Raw genomic sequence first — 24830 nt, 5'->3', positions numbered from 1 at the left:
ACCTGGAGCACCCCACTAGTGTTTGGTTTTCTGAAATACATTCCTTCAAATAATGTAAAATCGTCTAAATGCTACAGGCTGAGATTGTGGAAAACTTTACTGCAGTGCTTTTCGCGAACTGTGCAAGATCGTGCACATTCAATGTTGGAAGTCCACATCAGAGGCAGTCAGAGCAGCAGCTTGCAACTTAAGGGCTAGATGTAAAATCAAACCATCTACCGATTTCAAAAGATGCTTTCTAGTGGGCTCCCTGTATAGGACATAGTTAGGCTTGGTTTACTTGCATTGTTAACAGTGGCCAAAGCAGTAAGTCTGTGTGCTGCCTCTCAGTACAGCAGAATGCACTTTAATTTACATTATAACATGTCGTGTTCTACCATAAGAACACGGAATGGGTTTCCAGCACTGCAACGATGTGGGTTTCCCTTGCAAGAAACCACAGTGTGTAAACCATGCATCAGCATGTAGCCCTCACGACTTGATTGCAAGTGCTTAAATGGCCATTCAGAGCCTGAAATAAAGGGCTAGCCTGCCTACAACATACAAATAGAACCTTCTTTGTTATGAATGAATTAAAATCAATGACTAAAGAACGACAATGAAAGCGCAGCCCACTAGCCGAGCAAAGGTACCGAAGCTTTGTTCTTATGGTGGAAAGCTTTAACGACACTTTCATGAGACCAAGATTGAGTGCTGGAATTTCGGCGAGCGGCCTATTGAGACACCATTATTCTATGCAGCTATCTGCGCGCTGGAGGTTTCCATGTTGATCACAGTGCTTTAACAAAAAAGCTTAGCGAGCAAAAGCAGCAGCTTTGACCAGGACACGCAGAATTTTCTAGGCGCTACCGTCCATCACGTATCTTGAAGCAAGGGTGTGCACGCTCTGCCCAAGCCATACGTACCGCATGCCTACATTGCCGAGCTGTGTTCATGCAGCACAACAAGGAATGCCAAGTCGTGTATATACTCATCTTCGTTATTAATGTGGACTTGCTTTTACAGTGATACAAGTGGCTGTGAGCAGTCGCTCTGGGTCCTGTAACGGCAAGATTGCAGTGCGCGTTCCCAGTGTTTTTTCTTCTTCTTTAAGAATTGCATACGTAAAATGTGCAAAATCATGTTAGGCTGTCACACCACCTCAAGCTACCTACAAAGACAGAACAGGCTCAAAGTTGCGAGACACAAGCAACAAACATATTTGTACACATAAAGACCGAGTTGTTTCTAACATGCTCCTCTACCACTTGCGTCACCCTGGAACTCGCAGAAATGCGTACTGGCCCTCCTCTGCTTCACACAATCTATACACTGGCAAGAGCACAGCAATTCAGGTTTGCACACAAGACAAACAAATGAACACCATTTTGCCAGAGCACCTTTAAATATGGTTTTCTTTTATTACCAGATATATTGGCATACAAATTGCTTGGCAGTTTTGGTTTATCAATCAACCTTGCTTGCTCTTAGAAACGGCTGGGGCGCCTGTGATGCAAACACGCTATGGAGGCCTCCAATCGTGTCCAGAGTACAGCATGACGTGTCAGAACAACACTTTCCTCGAATTCCTAGGCACAAAACTTAACACTTTCCTTTTCTTCCCATCCCAAGAAAAAAAAAAAAGCATGGGAGCACTCGCATTCTCACATTGGCAGGAAAACAAGATGTAAAAACTTACAACCTTGCCAGATAAAAAAAAAAAACAGGGGAAATGCATAGAGCTGAGAAAAAGGATAGAGAGAGCTAGTTCTTCTGTGTCTGTATGCGTGTTTGGTGTCTTGAGAAGAACGGGCAATGAAGAAAGAGAAAGGTGAGAGCGGAGAGGCACTGTTGTTTTTTATCCATAACATAACAAGAGTACAGAGGACAAAACAAGAAGAAATCGGTGCTCCTTCCTTCCCTAAACCTGCAGTCCAACAATACGGTGAGACCGAATTGCCGACAACGCGGCAACCGTGCCCCTGTGTTGATTCGGGTGGACGTCGTAGCAGCGGTCGCAACAGGCCCCTCCTGCTCTCCCAGTCTCCATCTGTGTAAAAGGCATTGTCCCCCTGCTGTCCTAGCCTACCCCCCCAACGACAACGACGGAGTGAGAGTGAAACTTCGGCAGAGCAGCGGTAGAAACAACGGTGGCGCCAGTCCCTTTGCGTGGAGCTTAGTAGCCAGTGAGTTCGGAGAAGGTCTGGTCCAGCTCGTCCGAGATAGCCTTGTACTTCTCCTTCTCCTGGACAAGCTCGTCTGCGGGCGGGCACAGCGATGCAACAGTAAGCTCGAGGTCTTGCTAAAGTAACTGAGAGTTAAAGTAACCGAGAGTAAAGGTCCCCTGGACAAGCTACAAGATATACACGTCAAGCTACCCATGTCTGAAAAACCATTGATGCTTCTTCAAAATAAATCAAACAACGGCATGCCAAGCTACACGAGAAAGGCGGTATAAGTATGTACGGGTGCTATTCGATCCTAGTGTGAAAACTTATCTAGCAACTTGCATGATAAATAGCGGTGAAAGCCATCAGATATGTCAGCTTGTCGATTCCCAGAAATTGATGCCCTGATAACATCAATGCACCATGTTAAAGAAACAGAAAGCCCCCAATTTCAAGTGAAGCATATGAGACTCAAGGAAGAGCTTAGTGAGCTCAACACCTAGCTGAAATCTAAATGATAGTCATGATTCCAGAAAAAAACAACAACGAAAGAATGAGCAGAACTCTGAAAGCGTGTTCACAAATTACACATTAACACGTAGATGCACATATCTGTCTTCAATATGGCAAGAGTGAACAGATGCCAAGTGTATTGAAGTCATTGTTTATAAGACCAAGGGGCACACATGCCATGCAACATATACAGGTTAATGGTACATATAGAATATAGTACGTACACTTAGATTTATTTCAGCTGTGACAAGATCAAAATTTACGAATTTTCATGTGTGTCGCATGCAGTAAACTACTCTCAACAAATGCCTTGCTGTGACTGATAATGGTGCTAGAGCAAGTAAGAATCGGAGCCCTAGGCATGGTACGTTTCAAAGCTTCTACAACAGTGGTACTCCATAAACTTCCTATTGCAAAAGTACAGCACAAACACACTGGCATTAAAGGCTTCACAGCAAGGCAGTTGGCAGCACAGCAAAGGACTACCAATTCGATCCAGTTAGCTTTTTTTTTTCCCTATAAGTGTTATTCACCGCAAACCTCACCACAGCAACACACAACCACCAAACCAACCAAGGACGTGCACACCACAAGCCACCACAATAGCAGGCATACAACTTTTTCACTGCAGCTAACAATTAAGAACAGGCCATCAAACACTGTGCACACAATGCACATGAACAAATCACGTTTTGTGCTAATACATACGAGTTTTTTCAATTGCACCTAAATTTTTGTCAAAGATTCTTGCACTATATTAAACTTATCAAGCTGACATACAACCAGTGCATAAATAAAATTACAGCCCTGACAAAGGCTTTAAGGTTTAAAATCTTTGCTAAGATGATTATCATTACACAGCTGCTGCTGAGAGATGACTTTTTAAAACGCCTTTTGCGTTTCACCCACAGGGCATGTGTGCCAACATCTAAGCTGCACAAATGTCGCGTACTATATTTTGTCTAGCTGACAACAGTGAGGATAGCTCTGTAGCGCTATTTCAATTCGTGCTGCTTGTCCTCATCTCTCATTGCATGACATCCATGAGAATTCATTAACGTCCTTGTCTCAACCTCATTCACAGAGCGGATGCTGACGCTACTGTTGTTACAATGTGTTAAATGCACAATCTTTTGCCAAAAGTATTCAGGCTACTTTGTGATGATAGACCGGAGCAGTTATCAAACGAGTTTGGAATTGCTGACAGGTTTCTGTCTTTCAACATGGCAGCAGTGACACGCCACACGGCCAGGCTACTGCTTTGGCTGCAAGGCGCCCTGCACACTTTTGACAAGAGATGGCGCATGCACCACACGCAGGCAGGTGGCTGCCTCTAGCACCACACTCGGAACCTAAGTAGGGGGTGGGGGACAACAGGATGCGGTTAGTCACACCTGGACAGAGGGGGGAAGAAAGCAGTGGCAGGCAGAGTGGAGTGCCGTGGAGCCCGGTCACATGGACTGCAGGTCCTTCAGGGTGGTCTCCACCTCTTCCTGAAGCATGTGGTTCCTCTCGCGCTCCACAAGCAGCTCGTCTGTGTCAATGGAAGAGCCGTGCTGCCCCACTGCGCCTCCATGTTGCTGGCCACTACTGCTCTCAACATTTTGTTTGTGCAGTCCCTTAGCATTCGGTGATCTCTCATATCTTAATGCAAGTCTTAGAAATTAAAGGAGATGGTTTCCTGAGCAATTTCCAAACTGACAGATGCCTCCCTTATGCAAAGTCAAAACATTAGAAGAAAAAATTGGCGGTGGTTTAGCTCTGGTTAAACCTGGAGTGACGCGATAGCCACAGCTGGCCGAGTGGAACTTGATGTCACGTGACCAACCATGTGACGAAACACGTGATCAGCCACGACGCCGCGTCGCCGGCAGCTGCTCCGCACCATGTGACCAACCACGTGACAGGGTGGCTGCGCCGCCACGCTGAAGGCTCGAAATGCTACCGTAATATAACTATCGCTACAAAAGCACTGCCTTAACTGCAAAGCTTTGGGAAATCTGTCATTCCATGTTCTAAAACATAGATGAGCAAACTGTCAACCACACTTAAACGAACAGTATGCTCAATCAGTTATTTGCTAGTGAGAGAGAGTGTATGTGAACTTAATTAAAAATGCATAAAAGTAGCTTGTACAGGTACCGCCATACAGCAGACAGTGTACATTTGTGTGCTAAGCCTGCTCTTGCATCTGATTACTGCTCTAAAGCGATATCCCACATTTCCGAACTTTCACACTGTGTTAATCACTTCATGCACTGAGAGAAACCACTGCAAACCAAATGAATTAGACTGCCTGCATGCAAATAAACGCAACAATGGCATGCATCTCTTGGACGAGTACTTACCTTCCAGTCTGTCCACTTCCTTCTGCAGTTTCTGCACTGACCTCTCGGCGAACTCAGCCCGGGCTTCAGCCTGTGTGCGGCAGAAACAACCGAACGGATATCACACAAGAAGGAAGCATGAATCACGTCGCCAAAATATCCATCACACGCCTGTCAACTCTTATTAGCTTGTAAAGTATTTTTAACATTACAGAAGCCTCTCAGCCTGTATTTCATGTACAGAGTAACAGAACAGGTACAGTAAAGGTATCACACTTATTTGAAATCATGCACTGCTTTTACTTGTCTGCAAAAGTACAAGTGTTTCCACTGCATGCACATACTGTGCATGGATTTTTCAGAACATAAGGCAAATTAAAAGACCGCAGTGGGAACACACACTCTAAACCTAATATTGCTGATCAAGTTCGAGCAGCATGCAGCGGAAGCTACTCGCAAAAAATTTGACTTGCACAATAGGTACTGCTCCAATTACGCATAAAAAGCCGACATTGCAAAAGAAAGAAGAGAAAGAAAGGAAGGGGAAACGAAAATATAGCTTTCAACATAAACATAAACAAGTGCACAAACCATGAAACATCTCGGTGAAAGAAAGTGGGACAGTTTACTGCCCCGTTAACGCAATAGCGGAGATGCATAGCAGCTGCTACTACACAAGCAAACATTACATGGTGACAAGACAAAGTGAGACACACATATTCTAGAACTGTAGAGCCATTAGTAAATGGAATCTAAGGAACTGCCACAGAAGACTAAAACGCAGTTAGTTCACGACACGCTACATTGCAGGCTTCTTAGCTTATGGGGTTCATTAAACAGCTACGTTATGCTTCAACACGGCAGGTGACAAAGTTGGGATGCAAGAAATCGTAACGCCAGCTACAGGGGTGTGCTTCACGGGCTGCGGTCATTCTGCTAGGCTACGGGCAGAAATAAAGGAAAGAGGAAGACGGTGAGAGGGAAAAATATACTGAGCAGGTAGTTCGAAAAGTGTGCAAGAAACGAAGGGGGCCACCACAACAAGCAATCGACGATGGCGAGGGGGCAACAACCGCAGCGAAGGGGGGTGCCAGTGTGGCGTACCTCTTGCAGCCTAGCAGTCATCTGCCGGATTTGGCCCTCGTACGTCTCCTCCTTTTGCAGGGCCTAAACCCCGTCCGTCCAGCGCGTCCAGCGGCACACGAGAACGAAGAGAGAGAGACACACACACACAGCGGAGTTAGGACGTAAGGGCACACTTTACCTCCTTCAGTTTGGCAGTCATTGTGCTGATCTGAGTCGCATACGCCTCCTCACGCTGCTGGGCCTGTGGTTCACAACATCCCAAACCCCCGGAAAAGAGAGGCATTATGGGACGAGAAGAAGGGGAAAAAAAAAAAAGGATCTGGCAATGCATGCCGAACAGGAGGTTTGACAGCTGAAGTCCATGAAAAAGAAGGAAAACGAAGTGAGGCCAGCGGGGCGCTCACTTTTCGCCAGTTTGGAGTTTACCCCACAATTGGTCATCCCGAAGATTGACCCGAAGAGCCAGTCCTATGGCAGAGTGGTGAATCCAAGGCCCAGTGGTAGCTACTTATTTCCAAGGACAAGCTAGACGTAACAAGTTCAACAACACACCAGGCAAAAATGCTTGAGAAAGATGCACATAGCATCACTCAACAATAATATACTTAGAATGAAGTGGCTTCTTGATAATGGTACCAGCCCAACAAAACACTGTTCAACCGGCTCTCGATAATTAAAACTCAAAGAGGGCTGAGAATATGTTTCAATCACGTGGTGGTCAACAGGAGCCATTTTAATACACTGAATGCTCACAGGAACAAAATATCAGTTCAAATCAGCAAGTAAAATTAACAAGAGCCCCCTGTACAATGTTAATTTAAATGAGTAATTGAACATGCAGTGCTACTTTTGCACCAGTCTCGTATCACTCTTGTGCAGAATCATACTCGTTTCTAGCATATACTGATTCATGCCAACCCTCAAAGGTCAGGTAACAGTCAAATATAAACCTTAAGCAACAAAAATTTTTCGACAACTTTTCCCACTACAGTTAAACCTCGATATAACGAATTCGTAAAAATCGGCACTTTACTTCGTTATAATGAAATTTCGTTGCATCGAAATTTCGTACCTAGCATGCGGAAACATTACCAAATCACTTGCCAGTTGTAAGCACTCATCCTTTATTTTCTCTGAAAGTAATCAGTGACTTTCTTTTGCGTCTGCTTTGCAATCAGAGATGGCCTCACACTGCGTTCATAGGCCCACAAGGATTGCATTGCATCTTGCTGCCCAATCGAACTCGCGTGTCGCCGCAGAACATCAATTGCGTCAAGCACTTCGCGGCTGCTCGGGGCATCGTCGTCTTCAGCATCGATATCGCTGCCTGGGTCCTCCTGCATGCTTCCTAGCACATCCTGCACGATGGAGTCGTCGGTAACTTCCTCGGTGGCAACGACGCAAGAGTCTGCGTAGAGGAAGTCTTCCAGAGCGACACCGTCAGGAACGGCCCCGTCACTCTCCAGGCACCTCCATGCTTCTTCAAGGCCGGCTTGATCGCCTTCCTCGCCATCGAACGGAGCCCTTTCATTAGCCTCCGTGCTGTTATTGTCTTCGGAGGCACTCGCTGCTGCTGCCACGCCGTTCTCAAACCCGGTTTTCCGGAAGCAGTTCTTGATAATTTCCTTTGATGTCGCCTTCCACGATGCGTAAAACATCTCTAAGGCTTGAAAAATATCCACCTTAGTGGGGCGTTTTAAGCGGAGATTGAGCAGCAGCTTGTCGATCAACCGGCGACGATACGCACACTTCACGCTGTTGATGACTCCTTGGTCGAGCGGCTGAAGCAGCGACGTGCAGTTCGGTGGAAAAAACCGTAGCTCGACATTGGTAAGCTCTAAGTCGTCGACGTGATGGGCGGAACAATTGTCCACTAAGAGGCACACGCTGCGGCCGCCATTCTTCATATCCTTGTCGAACGCCCGGAGCCAGTCACGGAAGATGTCGCGGGACATCCACGCTTTCGTGTTAGAAGTGTACTCCACTTCCAGCTTCCGAGCGTTTCTGAAGCACTGCGGCTTCTTGCTCTTGCCAATCACAAGCGGCACTCTCTTATCACTGCCATCCATGTTGGCGCACAGCAGAGCAGTTATGCGCAGTTTACTCTGTTTGCCACCATGGCAGCGATCACCTTTCAGTGCTAGCGTCCGATTCGGTAGCATCTGATAAAAAAATCCAGTTTCGTCCGCGTTGTAAACGTCCGATGGCTGGTATCGCGTCAGTATTGCTGGCATTTCCTTCTCCAGCCAACTAGCGGCTTCAGGCGCGTCAGTCGACGTTGACTCCCCGCACAGCAGCCGTCCGACGATCCCGTACCGGGCCTTAAAACGGTGGAGCCAACCACTGCTTGCCTTGAATGAATCCTTCTCGAGCAGGCAACCGAAATCCTTTGCTTTTTGCTGCAAAATTGCCCCACTTACCGGCACATTCTGCGCTCTGGCGTCCATGAACCAGGCGAACACAGCCTTATCTACGTCTTGATACGTAGCAGGCTTCAATCGCTTACGTTGGGCGCTCGTTCCACACTTCACTGAGCTGAGGATAGACTCCTTGGCTTTCAAAATTGTTGAAAGCGTACTCATGGATATGCTGAATCGAGCCGCTACGTCCTTCTTCTTTCCGCCTTTCGAAACTGCGTCCAGAATCGCCTCTTTTTGCTCAAGCGAAAGGGCTTTCCTCTTGCCACTCATGGCGGCGACGCACGCGGGCATACACGAGGGAACCAAAGCAACGCCTGCGATGTATCCAGCACGTGTGGTAGCAGCGAGTGAACAACGCGACAACGCGGACAAAGGAGTACGGCGGCGACGGCGGCCGCGCAAGTGCGCAAGCAATCACATGGGTTGGCAGATCCAATGAGAGACGGGCGTGTAAGCTGACGCATGCACAGCAAAGAAGCCTGGGAGGAGTGGGGGGGGGGGGGAGAGGAGTGCGCCGTCGCCGGCGACCGAGCAAAAAAATAAAATAAAGACCACCGTGATAAAGACGGGCCCGGACGGGGGGAAGAGAGAGGGTTGCTCTCTCTCTCTCCCGCTTGCTGGGAGCGAATTCCACGCGCCCCATGAGGCCCATCCGCGTGGGTTACCCAAGTGACTCACGCTAGCACCGCTTTCCCCGCGGCCGTCATCGTCACGGCGACATTTTCCTTCCGGGTAAATTTTTTTAGGATACGCGACTTCGTTGTAATGAAATTGCAGCAATATTACTTCGTTATGTCGAGGCAAAATATACATGGTTTCCAATGGGGAATAAGTTGAATATGCCTTGTAACTTCGTTATATTGAGGATTTCGTTATATTGAAGTTCGTTATATCGAGGTTTAACTGTATCAGCAAAGCCTTCGGCACTTAAAAAAGTTTGGACCATTTGTTTTCTTTTTTTTCACAAGAGACAATCATGAAAGCTGCTCAATCCTGCTGGCATAAATGAAGTGATGACAACTGTGGATTACCTTCTCTTCGCTCACTTCCAGGGACTTCAGGTTGTTGCCGACAACACGCAGCTCCTCCTCAAGCTCCACAATTTTGCTGCACACAAGGAAGGTGGACAATAATGGTCAATGCAGCCAATATTTCTTCTGGGATAAGATCAATAAAAACCGACATGGGGAAAGGACAAACAATAGTGTTTCAGTATCTGATGATAGTAATGGTCAATGCAGCCAATATTTCTTCTGGGATAAGGTCAACAGAAACCGACATGGGGAAAGGACAAACAAGAGTGTTTCAGGATCTGATGGCGCAAGGGCATCTGCGGCCAAAGAGCGCCATGGCTAAGGTTTTTTTCTTCTACTCGAGGTGGAGTCAAAGACCCATTTCCCAAGCATTTCACCCTAAAGAAGCCGAGCACCAGGCAGGGGAAGCTTGTACCTGCTGTATCACCAGTGGGTATCCGGCAGCCCTGGGGATCGAACCCCGCACTTCCTGCATGCGAGACGGATGCTCAAACAACTTTGCCACCGCTGCAGTTGTTTCAGGATCTGTTCAAGCAGAAACTTGCTACCAGGTGGCTCGACACGTTTCTTAACAGGCAAATCGTGCGCTTCATGGCTGCCTGAATTAGCCACAATGTTAAAAAGTGCCTGAAAGCACAGAAATCATCCGTCAATGCAAACTACAATTTTCACCGAATAAAGCGAAGAAAGCAAAATCAAAACAGTCCCCAAAGGGCCAATAAACAAAAAACATTGCTAAAGATTTCCTGAAAACATCCTCCGTTGGTATCGGCATAAAATTAGCTAAATAACATATCAGATGTTGACGTTGTGCCAAGCGCAGACAAAAAAATTTGGGGGACGCAACTATATTTTTTTGTGGCAGGGGTAAAACAAGAAAACGCAGCTCATGTTCATCATACACTTGCTGGTAAGTAATACACACAGACAACAGGTTACACAAAAATTTACGACATGCAAGTGGATTTTGTTATTTGTGATAAAATGCAAGACTGAACAACATGTTACCACTGCGCATGGCCCTGAGTATGAGCGCTTGCTGTCACTTCCACCAACAGGTGACAAATGACAACCTGCTCCACCAACTATGGCCCCTGGTAAGCCTGCTTACATACAGCAGAAGATACGCTGCACAGGACAACAAAAGTACCAGACCATTGTTATTTCTAGGCAATAAAATATGCAGAGCCAATCTTTTTATCCACACCCTATTGGTCTTGCACCTTAACATGTGCTGCTGATAATGAGACGCCAGCCCCATAAAGCTCCCCTTGACTACTACTGCATTTCAAAAACCACAACTGCGCCAATAAGAGAAGTTAAAGGGACCCAGAAAGGGGGTCTCAATAAAGGTGCGATATGTCTGTGATGTTAAAAGACGGCGGTTCATAATTATCCCCCAGCAAGAATTATTTTAATGCGTTTTGTGGAAGCTGAGTTATATGCAGACAAAATTTGAACTTCCGCGTCTTCGCGCCTTTCCCTCTCCTCTCACACGGCAAAACGGCGGCGGTCCTCCGCCGGCCCCACTCACTCGGCCCCTCCCCTACCTCCGCCAGCTGCCACTCCGCGGCCGCGGTAGCGCGTGACGTCTGAAAGAATTTGGCGCTGTGAACCAATGATTACCCCCGGCTGCTGACGTCACTTGCAAGACGTGACGTTGCCTGCCAGGTTTTCGCGCGAAAGCCCGGCACCGCGCATCGCCACGAGGTGTGAAAGCGGGAGGGAATTTTTAAAAATTTATTGTAAATTTCCCGCCTGCTTCTGAGGTCTCGTGCGCGGCATGGACGCTCGGTGGCCTGTACTCTACATAGTGCAAGCATTTTAAAGCCAAGCTCAAACACCCCTTTCTGTGGCCCTTTAAAAGCAGATTTTTAAAATTGCATCTGTGTATTTCTCACACACTGCACAACATTGATAACAATATTCTGAGGCAACAGTAGCCTTGCCTAGCATTTTACTTTACCATTCATCCACTGCCTCACATTCACAAGAGCAATAAAAGTCAGCGAAACCACATTCCTCCCAACAGATATAGGATCTGCAGCTAAGGTGACTGTTTTGTACTTCTCAAGTTCCCTCTTCTTACTACATGCTTACAAAGACAGAAAAAAAAAAAAACCCATGCCACTAGATGAGTGGTTAATACATCAACCTTATGAATGCCAGGCACTCTGAAAACATGCAGCACTTCCAGTAAGGTTTTAGCTGGGACACGAATTAAGAAATGACATCAGCTCCTTAACCATCCCAGTTGCAACTGTTAGCAAGGGTAAGGGTCACGTCGATTGCTCAATGGTCACAAAGTACTGGACATGTGAACACCATCCGAGGAATTGATGAATTGTTTTTCTCGACAACCAAACTGGCTAACCCACGGCACGTACAGCCAAAGGTACTGCTTCCTGTCAACAACAGACAGATGGAGGAAGTCAGAGGTGTGACCCATGACCCAGACTCCTCACACATTGCAACTGGTGCAGTCAATGGAAAAGCTGGGAGGTAGTTAGAAAAGGAAGAGCGTGGCACGGCCTCACCTCTCGCCCGTGGAGGCCCTCTCCTCGGCTCTTTCCAGGTCGGCCTCCAGGAGGGCAATGCGGCGTGCCATCTTTATGTGCCACCACACACCATGCGCACATTGCACATGCGTTGCACGACGGCAGGGGGGCAGTCATCAGGGAAAGATGGATGGGTTGGGGCACAGCAAGGAGATGGGAAGAGCAAACACACGCAAATGGTGAGCGAGATGCAAGCCAAGAACACGCGACACACGCTCACAATGATCCATCAATGATGCATATGCACACGCACAAACTGGCACACATGATGAGGGCGTCGTGCGGAACCACTTACGTCTCACCAGTCTCTGCACGCTCCTCAGCGCGTTCGAGGTCGGCCTCAACCATGGCCAACTTGCGGGCCACCTGTGCCACACACACACAGAGCGCTTAGTCTCGGCAGTGTTTGGTAACTTTCCCTAACCATTATTAGCCCTTTTCTATGTAACCTCAATATATGTTTAGCACGTTCAGCTACCGTGCACTGGTCTGCTTTTCATGAAGTCAAATATTGCCAAGTTTTCATCACTAAACCTCAGATCCGACTGTCTGAAAAAAATAATATTAAAAAGGATCTAGTCTGCTATAGAATTGCCTACTTCTGTTGATAACTCAGCCTGATCAAATAGATTTTAAAGTAGGCAGGAAGCAGTACAAGCAAACAAAAAAGTAAATGAACTTAACACACATCCGCGCAACTGTTTCACCCACAACATAATAAGTCCTCACTGCACTCTGATTATAGCCCTTAAACTAAACGTCCATAGCTAACTGACTGACTTTGAGACTTCCACCAAGACTAGGCAGTGCACTTTTCACAAGGTAGCCTCCTGAATAAGAAGTAAGCAATAATCTATTTACATAAGCAATAAATAAAGAATCTACATTTTCTGCTGCCATTTACAATCACTACTTATGTGCATCTCCACCATGCAGGCACTTGAATGATGCTTCAGAGATCATTAACTATAGTAGACTGGGGTTTACAAAAAAACAGGCATGCTGATTTACTTAATATCTTGGTGAGTACAAAAATAAACATTCTTGTTTAAAGGACTTCATGACCATTACAGCAGTTCAATCTTTTTCTGCAAGCATCAAAAGCCACTGCTCACAATGTCACTGCAGTTTAGCTCACAGCAACAAACATGGAGGAACGTGCAGAGTTAGTGGACGTAAGTATGTTGCACACTCAAGCAGAAAAGAAAACTGCACTCCAAACGTCAATCAGTTGCGGTATACCCTTTGCTGCAGAAATCAAAGGTGTCTAACAAGTTGAGGAGCTTCCAACATAATGCTGATTTAGAAGTTAAAAATGACATCCATGAAGAAAAAAGAAAACAAAGTTATGTTTCCCCAAAACTAGACAAATATCATGATGAAGTGCAATAGTCTCCCGGTTAGACCATCACTTCAGGAATGCCCTGCCAGAAAATGCATGGTACACACTTGGAGACTCCAAGTGATGTTTCTTGTGCCTTTCACGCACACATATGCATAGAAAGAGGAGTCTACTCATAACTAAAACCCATTCAAACCTGACCACCTACACTGCAATGCCATTAAAGACGGCGGAAACAGGGAAGCACACTGTAGTATAGTCTCACTATGGTAAGTTGGCTAACAAAAACCCCTTTGCAGCACACCGCAGCGAAGGAACACACCAGGAAAACCATGCACCTAGAAGACACACTAGTGGCGCCCTAGTGGCGAGGTCTACTAGGCAAATGGGTGCAGGCCCACACACCATGTTATGTCAAGTGCACAGACAGGTGCAGCGAAAAACACTGGACAAGAGTGTACGTGGCTCTGTTAGGGGGAAGCTGGAAGGAGCGAGGAGGGCACACACGGAGCAGAGGGCAGTGTGCAGCAGGGCACACAGCATGCTGCCCCTCCAAGACGCTTCCACTCTCTCTCAGAGCCAAGTCACCTCGTCGTATTTCCTGTCGGCATCCTCAGCCATCGTGCGCGCTTCCTTGAGCTGCCCCTCGAGACCGTCCATGCGCTCTTCGTCGGTGATGCTCCTGTGCTCCAGCATTTTGCGCATGCTGTCCGCGAGAGTGGGAAGAAAGAAAGAAAGAACGGCGCGGTCAGCTCCAGCTGGCCTCAAGACCTCACCTCTTCATATTTTTTGTCAGACTCCTCGGCTATGAGGCGCGCCTGGCCCAGCTGGTTCTCCAGCAGTGTGATCCGGTCGTCTTCCATGTTGGTGCGGTTCTCCAGTGCCTTGCGGATGCTTGACGAGCGAAGTTATGCACATTTGAGAGCAGCACAAAGGACACACCGAGTGCTGCGAGCACTGCACCTCAATTTTTTACCTTTCCCACTCAGAAGAAAAGAAAAGGGAAAAGAATCTGAGCATGTGTGTACAGTTGCTGCTCATGCGGTGCCTTACATATTTCCCCCTCTTAAAGAAAGCTAAGCTTCCGTCAAGACGACATGTATTTTCATGCGCGATGGACAAAACCAGTAAACATATTCCCTGGCAGAAACAATGTACAACAAGAGAGTAATGAATATTGGTACAGACTGTTCAGTCAGCAATAAGAGTGATGCTGATGCTAGTACTAATGTCTAAAAAAGATGCAGGTTTGAGATAAGCAACAATAAAATAGCCACTATAAGTATATATAACTGCGTTGTAATGAGAATAGTGACAGTGAAACAGCTAGAAAATAGAGTTTTACACATTAATAATGCAGACTTAATGAATATTTGAGGGAGCCTGGCTTCACAATATCACAACAGGTAAAACCAATGCAAAATTACGCACAACCACAAGATTATTTTCAAAGGAACTAAATTGCCACCTGGTCCTAACCAAATCTGGCTCACAAGGGAGCAAATCTGGCTCCTAAGGTTGGAGGTACATAAGCCATTTTAGCGTTGCTCTAAAGTGCAACACTAAACTTCTTCTGACCACTGAATTGAGGCCCAAATGTTACCTCAGTATTCCAGCTGCTGCCCGGAGCTATGGGCATCAATGAAAAGGAGTCAAATTAAGAGTCAAGACTAAGGTGAAAAAGTACCGTTCGCTTTCGTCAGCCGCCTGGGAGGCCTCTTCCAGTTTCTGGGTGGCAATCTTGAGTCGTTCCTCAGAGCGTTCCAGGTCCTCCTCCAGCAGCTGGATGCGCCTGTTGTGGGCAGCAACCTCAGCCTCAGCCTGCACACAATTTGAGAGTTTCAGAGGCAATGGTGGTGAGTTGGTGACCAGCACATCATTTTCCTTTTTCAACAGTCAAAAAACAAAACAAAGTGCTTCTGTTAGCAGTCAGGAACAAGAATACAGGTGACGCCCACACTATCACAACCTAAGTTCACGCAGAGTATTTCTGCTGCCATAATGCATCCTGTTGGAACTGCAGCTGCTGCCTAAGCAGTAGGGTCAGTCAGGTGGGGCTGTTTTGGAAGTAAATGCCAGTTAAAGAAAGCAAACAAGCTACACCAAGCATACAGGCCATATGCAACCGGTGTCACATGGCTATGATGCAGCAGAGTACCTTTCCAATCAGGTTACTGTTCTAAATTATCCATGTAGCATCAGCCACACCTTACAAGCAAGTCAGGCCAGGTAAAATGCAATTCATTTGGTACAGTTGAGGCTACACACATTAGAAACGTAGTAAATGCAGCATAGTTTCGAGCTGAACTACTAACAACACTGGTAACACCTATGTTAGATATCCAGGACAGTTACTGCTGTAAAATGTACAGCAATAAACACAATTGTAAGGTGCCCGACATTTCAAAGAGCATACGCCTTTTATCACTGCTTGTTTGCGTGCTACTAGCTAATCGGGAAAGTGGTACCATGGTTCAAGGTGAGCTGGTGTGCCCAATATGAGCATTTGAGCAAATGTAGTGATAGAAGCTCCAGGGAGCTTTTTTGCAACATCTCTCAACTCCTGTGGTAATTTTTCAATGAATATTACAGTCATCATGAAAAGTTGGCAGTTCAAATGGTGAATGATGCTCATTCACATTCCAAATTCAAGCTGGCTTAACAGTGGCCTAAGGAGGGAGTGACTTTTACTTGTTTCTTGTCAAAAGTAATTTACAAACTGCCATTGACTGTCCCCAAAACAAAGAAAAATAAAATGAATAAAAACATGTCTGTGATGCCCATGCTTGCCAGCTTGATAAAGCAACCACCTACAGTAGACAGGCCAACAGGACAATGTTATCATGCCATAAGATATAGAAAAGCAACCTTTCCGACATGAAGAATTAAATGGAAAAAATGAGGCCACATCATGGTCACCTACACATGCTTTGTATTTTGCCAACAGCATTTATCATTACATTGCACGCCAACACACTTAACAGTGGGATAATATGAAAAAACCCTGCATGAGCTTTCAACGACCTGCAGTGGAACGTCTTCAAATAGCGCGCTGTAGCAAAGACAACTTAAAGCATGACATGCACTCTATAGTGCTTTTGAGTTCTACATCTTTTGCTCTCGTTAAAATGACCCTTAGCACATCTTAACATGACCACATTAGCCTATAGACACAACATTGATTGTAATTAAAAAAAGCTTCTTTTGTGTTTAATTACAGTGACACATTCAGGAAGTGCAGTTTAAGCATAACACACTCTTGCATTTGTGACTGAAAGCATGCGGCAACCGATACCTTGACATTTACATTGTGGATAAATAATCTTGCTTCAAACAGATAGAGATAACGTGTGACAATAATTCAGTGTGTTGCTATGCAATTGCTGGACAAAAATTACATAAGCAACGTCCGACTACACGTATGAATAAATTTCACCCCCAGATGCCAGAAAATACTACTCCTTTTGAAATCCACTGCATTGGAGTTAAACCATACAAACACAATGCGTTGGCAGCAGACGCCCTCCGTTCAGCCCGACGTTACCGCATCCGAAGGACAAGGCAATAGACCGCCGTCGGCACACAATCGAGGTGCGGACTCTCGTCCCAGGCCGTGTCTTACGAACTAAACAAACAAGCGAGCCAACTGCTAGAACCGAGCCAGGCACACACCGGCGGATGCATCGCGATCGGGCGTAAATTTCACTTGACAACTACAGCGCGGAAACGCGCGGACACACAAGCTATGCGTGCGCTAGGTGTTATATTACGATCGGCATCGAACGCCGCAGTCCGCGCGACTACATCGACACACAACAGCGTTTGGCACCAATACGTGCTTTAGGAACCGACTTTCGGGGGCAGCAATGCCACTGGCCCGGAAACTGGCGTTCAGGACACGCATCTGCGGGCCTGTGGTTTGGAACGCAGCGACGCTGCGAACCGGCCGGCCACAAATTCCGGGTCGAATATACCAGAGCGTAAAAACCAGCTTAGGGCACTAAAGGAAGGGGGATGGGAGGGGGAGGTGAAGAGCCGGCCACGGCGGGCCACCGCCGGTAGCCAATGGGTATTCGATGGTATCGGAACGTTTTAATTTCCTCGACATTTTTTCGCTCTAGCGCTATGTTGCGCGCCTCCAAGGTCGGTCCGTCGTCTAGAATACCGCGCCGGATGCCGAGTGGGGAGCGGCGCTTGAGAAAACAAATCTCCAAAGGTGCGGCAACTCAGCGCGCATACCAATCTACGCTGTGGCACGGGCCAAAACACACCAAGTTGACGCTACGTGTCCGGCCGATGGCATGCGAGGTGGCCGCACTTTCGGAGGGGCAAAAATAACACACAACTGCAACAAGACCGGGGTGGTTTGCGTAATGTGGGTTACAAACTCGGTCCTTATAAGGCTTCGACGAAGGCGAAATAAAGTTTCGCACAGGCGAATATGTCGCCCAAATTGCACAGCACTCACTGATCGGGATTTACGGATGCTCGCAAGTCAGAAACATGCGATCTCCGGCACCGCACTCCTGCTACAATGCAAAGTTGGCCACTCACTTCTTCACGACGCCGGATTTCTTCCATAACTCGTGATTGTGCGTCCTCTGCTTGCTCTTTTGCGGTTTCCAGCTCGTCTTTCATGGCCCGCATTTTTTTCTTGAGCACTTCTAGCAACGTTCCCTGCTGGACGGCGCTCATTTTGACTGGTAATGCTAAGACGCCGAAATACTGACAACTGGGTGGGGATACACACCCGCTACAGGCCTAACGTGGACGAAGTCGCCGAACGGCGCATGTATACAAGGTCGTGATGGGCGAGGCCGCGTGCGTACAGCGGCTCTACGGAGTAGCGCGCGCGCGCGCAGATGTAGTCACCCAGCATAGAAGTCTCCTTAGTCATAACTAAGCTTCCTGCAGCGTATACGTGACCATAAAAGGCAATATAAAGCAACAAATTCCACCAATTACAGCATCTGAAGTACTTCTTCGGATTATCTGCCCGAGTTTTGACAGCAAAACTTGGCGTGCGCGTCATAAGCCGAGCGGTGCGCTCCCTGAGTTTCAGGTTACCTTGAGGCGGGCTTTTGAATATTGAATGTACAACGTTCATCATAAACAGATTCTCCATGTTAAATAATATAATCTGTACGCTGATTTTGTGGCCAGGATCGCATTAGGCAGCAGCAAATTCTTTCCAGTGGTCAGTATGAAGTCATCTGTAGGGGATTCGTGTGTGTGTGGGCTGGAGCTTGTTCGAAAATTATTTTTTTTCATGACCGTTTTTCCTTTTGCCCCTGGGATAAAAGGAAACTTCTCCGACGAAATATTACCAACAACACACTTGTTCGAGTACGCTCCGAGGCTGTCTGTGGTCAGAAATTTGCTGTGATGTTCGCGACTAGATTATAATGCATGAATTCATTTGCGGTCGTGCTGCCTTTAAGTGGCCGCATAATAAAACGTGAACGTATATAACAATGCGCCTGAAGAACACACTCCTTTCAAGTCGGAAAGCAACGATTTTTTTTTTGGGCAGAAGCCGCAAGGAACTAACTAAACAAATTAATGTTTTTAGATGCGAGTTGCAAAAGATGAGCAACGTTCGAGTCTTACATCAGCCATATCACCCATAAGCGAAACATCCTAATGCGTCATATGGCGCAGTGTGTACTTTCCTTCCCTTTATTTCTCTCCTTTTAATTGTTTAAGGAGAGTGCGATCTCCCTACCTTCATAAAGACGGTGGAAAGGTCGTATAGCAGGGAATAAAAGGCCAACATAAGATGGAGTCAAATTAAGGGGCTAGACACTACACCTATCTGGATCCACAATGGCGGCAATGTGCATGCGGTCAGCGTACAGGGCCTCGCATGTTGCGCGATCGACCCCCAGCTAAGCCGACGCAGAAATTTGATAACGCGCTTGTAACCCTGTCGACACCTCACGAACCGTTTACGAATTGCAAATTGCCAACGGATGTTTCTCAACGTGGGACCACTGCAGGTGAGGCGGGACGGTGGCACCGGTAGGGCGTCTTACGAGGCAGTACCTCTCCGCGTCCCGCCGCCTTACATTTGCATCGCGCGCACCCTTGTTACAGGAACGCCCTTAGAGCTAGCTTTACAGGGCTACCAGCGGGATACCAGCCAACCACTTCAACCAAAACAAGCACCGGCATAATTAGGCGCGGTGTAACGGTTCGGCGACAAGCACCGTGTCGAGAATTCTGGGCTCTGCGGAATCATCTATAAAGAGGTTTCGACCCCACTCAGCGTCGACGCTTTCTCACGCCGAACGTTTTTCACCCGTGATTGTTCGTTATCCACAAGACCTGATGTTTACGGCAATCCGCCCGCCAGATTGAGGACGAAGACCTTTACAGTCATGTGTGGCCACGTCAGGTCCGGCGACCGGTACTTTTTCCCTGCTTCTCTAGTACCTTTCTCCCTTTTTTGTCGACTATATATACGATGGCGTTGCCTTCCTTTCGTCTCACCGCGTCTTTTTTTCACCCAGCGCGGCTTCGATAGATAGGCAGATACGCCGGCTCAGTACAGTGGCGCGGTGCTCGAGACAAGGAACCACCGAACGGGAGCCAGTGCTCCCTTATCGGGTCATCGCAGTAGGCAGGCTTCGCAATCGCCGCCGCCGCAGAACAGAAGCGTCGCGCTTGGCGTCGCGCTTGATGCGGCCTAAGAGCGCGGGGTCCACGTAGCGCGGTATCCACCGCGCGGCGACGTCGTGGTCGACCCGTACTGCAGCCGCACGTGCCCCTGTTGCGCGCGACGGTCGCGGTGTCGGCTTTCAGCCGCGGCGTGAAAGGGGCGCCCTTGTGCGGGCCCCGAAGCGAACTGGGTTAGCGACGCTTTCGCCGTCCGCTCAGGGACGACGCGACAGCCAGCGCCGCCGCACGCTGGAATGCATGCAAATGGCGCGACGGGCATTCCTCGCCACCGCGCGCGCGCACGCCTAAACGCGCGTTGCGGCGTAAACGTGCAATGTACTACACTGCGTCGGGAGTGGAGTAGGGAGGGGTCTTTATCTCGCCTTCGGATAGCTGGACCCGCGAGACCGCAAGAACAAAGGAACTGCTCATCGGACGAACACGCGAATGTTGAACGATGATGCGATTTTGTTTTTGCTTACGATTATAAAATGATCACGAATAGTGAGCCTGCAGGGTTTTGCAGCAATCTTCATTTTCGCTTCGGGAAGAGCGCATCTGCGGAAATACATACGGGAATCGCCATCTGCACACTATGTGCATAGATAGCATTAGGCTATTCACGCCTAGGGGTGTGTATACAACGTTTGACATTGCCGCATCGCTTGATGACTATGCTGTTTTTGTGACCAAACATTTTTTTTCTCGCTTATGTCTAATTGTCGTTAACCTCACAGAACATGCATTCCCACTAACGCCTGCACATCAGCGTCCCAACCCCGATAAAAAATACGCACCAATTATTGAGAAGACGAGAGGGGGCGGCTAATTACTGCACTCTAGGTTTCAGCGGGAACCCGAGTTCACATCTTGAGGCACACCGCCGAACCACTATAGCTCGTATCCGAACACATCTTACAGACGGAAGTGCTGCTATCTACATACCGCCTGTCAGCCCGAAACGCTGTAAATCTGATGTCCCGTAGCATAAGACGAACTGTCACACGGCCAGTTCTGCGCTTAGTCAGTTCACACTGATGTTTATCATACTCACGGCCTGCAGTGCCTTGTCCTTCTCTTCCAGCTTGCTGTTGGCCTGCGACAGCTGCTCCTGCACCTGGTCGAGCTCATTCTCGATCTGCTGGATCTTCTTCTGAAGGCTGCGCACCTCCTCTTCGGCCTGCAGGGGAGGAACAGGGACACGCCGCCCAAGACACACGGTCAGAAAAGGAAGACACTTCCACGAACAACGAGCACTCATTGTTATCCCTTCTAATATCAGCCACTCATGCACGCCAATGGGCGTTCCACGCGCAGCTGCATGCGTCGCTTTCTAACCTTTCTACGCCCCGCGTTCTTGTCCTGCACGTGCGCTTGCCACCACCGGCCACGCGTCCACGTGCGCTTATAGCTCGCCTGGAGAGCAGGATCGGACACAGCGCCAGACGCAGCTACGCGGCTCGCGCAATTATCCTTTCCACCAAATGAGGTTTTCTAGGATGCTACTGAGAGAAAGTCGAAGCTTGGAACGCACGCAGAGCGGTTATCTCACGCTGTACTGACGCTGGCGGAACAAGAGTATACCTCTGAGTTATGCTAAGTCATCCTACGCCACGCTTCTATGTGAACAAGCGTGAACGCACGGTTGAACGCTGCTTTTATATGCAAACGTATACAAACAGTGTGTTCACCATTGCATGTGTGGGATCTGCATGAGCGTGTAACCGGTGGGAAAGGTGACAATAGTTAAACTGTTCGAAATGGTTCCGGTGAGCTTCCCGAAATAGTAATAAAAAAAACACCCGCATTTCTAAATCTCGATTACTTTGCTGTTCATTTATCTTCTTTTCTTTTGTAGCACGCGCGACATCCGACCATATGAAAAGTTTACTTGGATGCAGCTTGGGGATACATTTGAGAGCGCAAGTTCACGTGCGCCTCTCAACAAAACAAACCGTATTGTTATATATGCACACTGTATCACAACAGGCATGGGTATACCGATGTGCTTGATTATTCTTTTAAGAACTTGGTGGTCTGCGATGTTTTGTTTTAGAATGTTGGGAATTATTAAAATGAATTATATATAAAATGTGCGTCACAGTTTTCGCTGTTGCATCTAGCACTCATTAGCTTAGTGACATTACAAAAAATAAATAAATAAAAAGATATCCCTTATTGATGGCCAGTCGCAATAAAAACAAAGTTTGATCGCCGTAAGGTACGAAGAACACTCTCGAGGTAAAACGATTAGCTGATCTGCTCGTTCTTTCTGAAGGTGTCGCTTTTGCTTTGTTCGACACTGCATGACACTTGATCCATCAGGTAACGCTACTGTGGACACTAGGAGCAAATGCTAAAACTAAAGTAAAACTGACTAAAAGAACAGATAAAAATATTAATAACAATCAAATTGTGAAGTTAGGATATGGCATACAGCACGTAGGCGTGCAAATCCCGAAATGCTGAAGTATATAAATAAACTAGGCGGTGAACGGGATTTAATTTCTCATCCTAGCAGCTGTATGAAACTAGCCAATGAAGTATTAGTTTTTACTCATCATGAAATACTAGAAAAAAAAAAACAGACAGCAGCAATTATATATGTGCGATATTAAACTATATAAGTGCATTTCCGAAAGATACGTTCAAATTTGAGGTTGTGAATAGACGTTTAAGTGATGTGTGAATGTATTGATCGGCATGTTGGTGTAAGCATAACAGAGGTTATAAAGTTGAAGCACTTAGAAGCTCTTGCCCTTGATATCAGAGAACAAAATACCATCGAAATATCTTTGTCCTTGAAACATGTTTAACCTTTTTTTTTTGTGTGTCGCATATTGTGTTTGAAACATCTCTCTTGCATCAAAAGGTAAAAAAGATCTTTAAGTTCTTTCATTCATGAACACTCATATATGGCGAAACAGAGCGTAGGAAAAGATTGAAAATGATAGATCATGTTGTTTTCCTGATATGTGCCACAGCAGACATTTGTATTTGGTAGCATTCTATGAGATGCTCCGTAATATGCCTCGCTGTTAATAGGAAACAATGCACTCGTGTAATACCCGTTCTGCTCACGACACAAAGATTAACATTCAGGTTCGTGCAACCTCAGTGCATCTGACGTTGGAGTCAGTCCGTTTATTCTTATTTTCAACTGCGCTGTGGTGTTTCGCTACATTAAGATCGACGAGTAATATGCACTAGTCATCGATGCGATGACAGGGCACAGCCTCTTTCGAAGGTGAAATATGCTTGTGTGCAATCAGTGCGAAACAGAGTCAAATATAGCCGCGTACGTTAAACGCCTTCCTGTACACATCATCGGGTAGCTGGGTGCTTCATCGGGAAATGCTCCGACGCCAACTGTAACGGAACCGGAGCACAGTTATCTCCTCAAAACTTTAATCGCGAGCGGGGAAGTTTCAGAGTCGGCGGCCGGAACAAAAACGGACCGCTCGTATCTGGCATGCGCTGGGAGGCCACGCGCATGCGTGCAAGAATGCCGGCTGCCGTGACGTCACATCCGGCGCGCGTTGCACGACGGGGGAACCCGAAAAGGTATTTGCCGGGACGCGTGCCCATGTTTAGGTTCGCGGCGCCAGATTTAGAAGGTCCGAAATAGATCCGCTGCAGATGCAGCGCTCGTCGAGCGCCGGCTCGTCTGCCCTCCCGCCTCGATCTGCCACTTTAGGTTGGAAAGGACAGGGCACGTTTAGAGGGAGCGCGGCAGAATACGACTGCCTGGACGTTGGACGACATTGTTCAGTTTTTTTTTCTTGATTTGCTCAGCTAGCTAAATTTGTTCAATTGATCTAGGCGCTCGTTGGACACTTCTTACCCTTGTTCTCAGCTGCCTCGTGTTTGTTTTCAGAACTCTCAGCCAGGTCAATGTTCACGAGTGTTAAAACAAGGCCGATAGCGTAATGTGAATCCTCAGTGGACACCACGGAGCTACGTCACGCGAGTTTTACTTTCCATAATTCCGATTGCAAGTTGTTGTGGACATTTGAGAGCAACTTTCAATTAATGGGGAGGCACGTCAGCTCTCCACAATCACAGAAACGGTATACAGTTCTAGCGACGGCTATGAGAGAGTCAAGTACAAGGCTTCTTAGTTTCTTTCACTCAGTCCTTGATTACTTGGAGCTAATGCACGCGCCGAACAGCTAAGCAACAGAAGTCGTGTGCCGAAGAATGCCACGGGCGGAGTTCAAAACATGCATGACAGAAGTGGTTGCTATCGTTCTCTCCAGCTATGCACGCCCTTTTCGAGTCCCTGGCACACCGTTCCTCGCCACGCGAACAAGGCGGCAATGTCGGCACTCGTGCTCTCGGCTTCTACAATGAATCGCACTGTTGCACACAAGCAAGATCTGCACCACACGTGTGGGCGTGTGTTTAAAGACACAGTTTCGCCCTGCCTGTCTGCCTGCACTCTCACGCACTGCATGTGCCCGGTGCGCGCGTCCGTACCTTCTCGGCGCGCAGAGCGGCCTCCCTGGACTGCTGCTCGGCGGTCTCTGCCCTGTCGACCGCATTATCCTTCTCCAGCTTCATCGCCTGCATCTTCTTCTTGATGGCCTCCATCTTGGCTGGTGTTCGGGTTGGCTCGCTGAGCACTGAACGGAGCTTGGACCACTCGTTGAGAACGCCCTGGGACGACTGGAGTCCGAACGCCGAGAAGACAGTTCCTCAGATCCCTCGCGGCCCGACGCCGGCGCCCCCTGGCGCTCGCCC

At 47.5% G+C, this 24830-nt stretch overlaps 1 protein-coding gene across 14 annotated transcripts; it reads right to left on the bottom strand.

Moving 5' to 3' along the window:
* Positions 1 to 1365: 1365 nt before the first annotated feature.
* Tm1 (tropomyosin 1) lies at positions 1366 to 24830 on the bottom strand. Of its 14 annotated transcripts, none has more exons than XR_013313348.1 (10): positions 24567 to 24807; positions 21142 to 21267; positions 15115 to 15248; positions 14204 to 14321; positions 12065 to 12135; positions 9525 to 9600; positions 6092 to 6154; positions 5009 to 5078; positions 4055 to 4194; positions 1366 to 2238 (listed from the first exon to the last, which is right to left on the bottom strand). XR_013313348.1 is itself a non-coding variant. In XM_077658405.1 (9 exons), the coding sequence occupies exons 1-9, from the start codon at positions 24678 to 24680 to the stop codon at positions 2156 to 2158; spliced, it is 855 nt and encodes a 284-aa protein (XP_077514531.1). In that variant the 5' UTR covers positions 24681 to 24830; the 3' UTR covers positions 1366 to 2155. The 14 variants fall into 14 exon arrangements, 8 of the variants coding, with proteins under 8 accessions (XP_077514531.1, XP_077514534.1, XP_077514533.1 ...); XR_013313349.1 differs by lacking the exon at positions 6092 to 6154 and adding an exon at positions 6252 to 6314 and having other exon boundaries at positions 24567 to 24804; XR_013313347.1 differs by lacking the exons at positions 6092 to 6154; positions 12065 to 12135; positions 14204 to 14321 and adding exons at positions 6252 to 6314; positions 12381 to 12451; positions 14016 to 14133 and having other exon boundaries at positions 24567 to 24782.

Source organism: Amblyomma americanum, chromosome 3, assembly GCF_052857255.1.
Source record: "Amblyomma americanum isolate KBUSLIRL-KWMA chromosome 3, ASM5285725v1, whole genome shotgun sequence".
Taxonomy (NCBI): Eukaryota; Metazoa; Arthropoda; class Arachnida; order Ixodida; family Ixodidae; genus Amblyomma; species Amblyomma americanum.
Note: the sequence above shows the minus strand (reverse complement) of the source record. Positions and strands in the feature narration are given on the sequence as shown.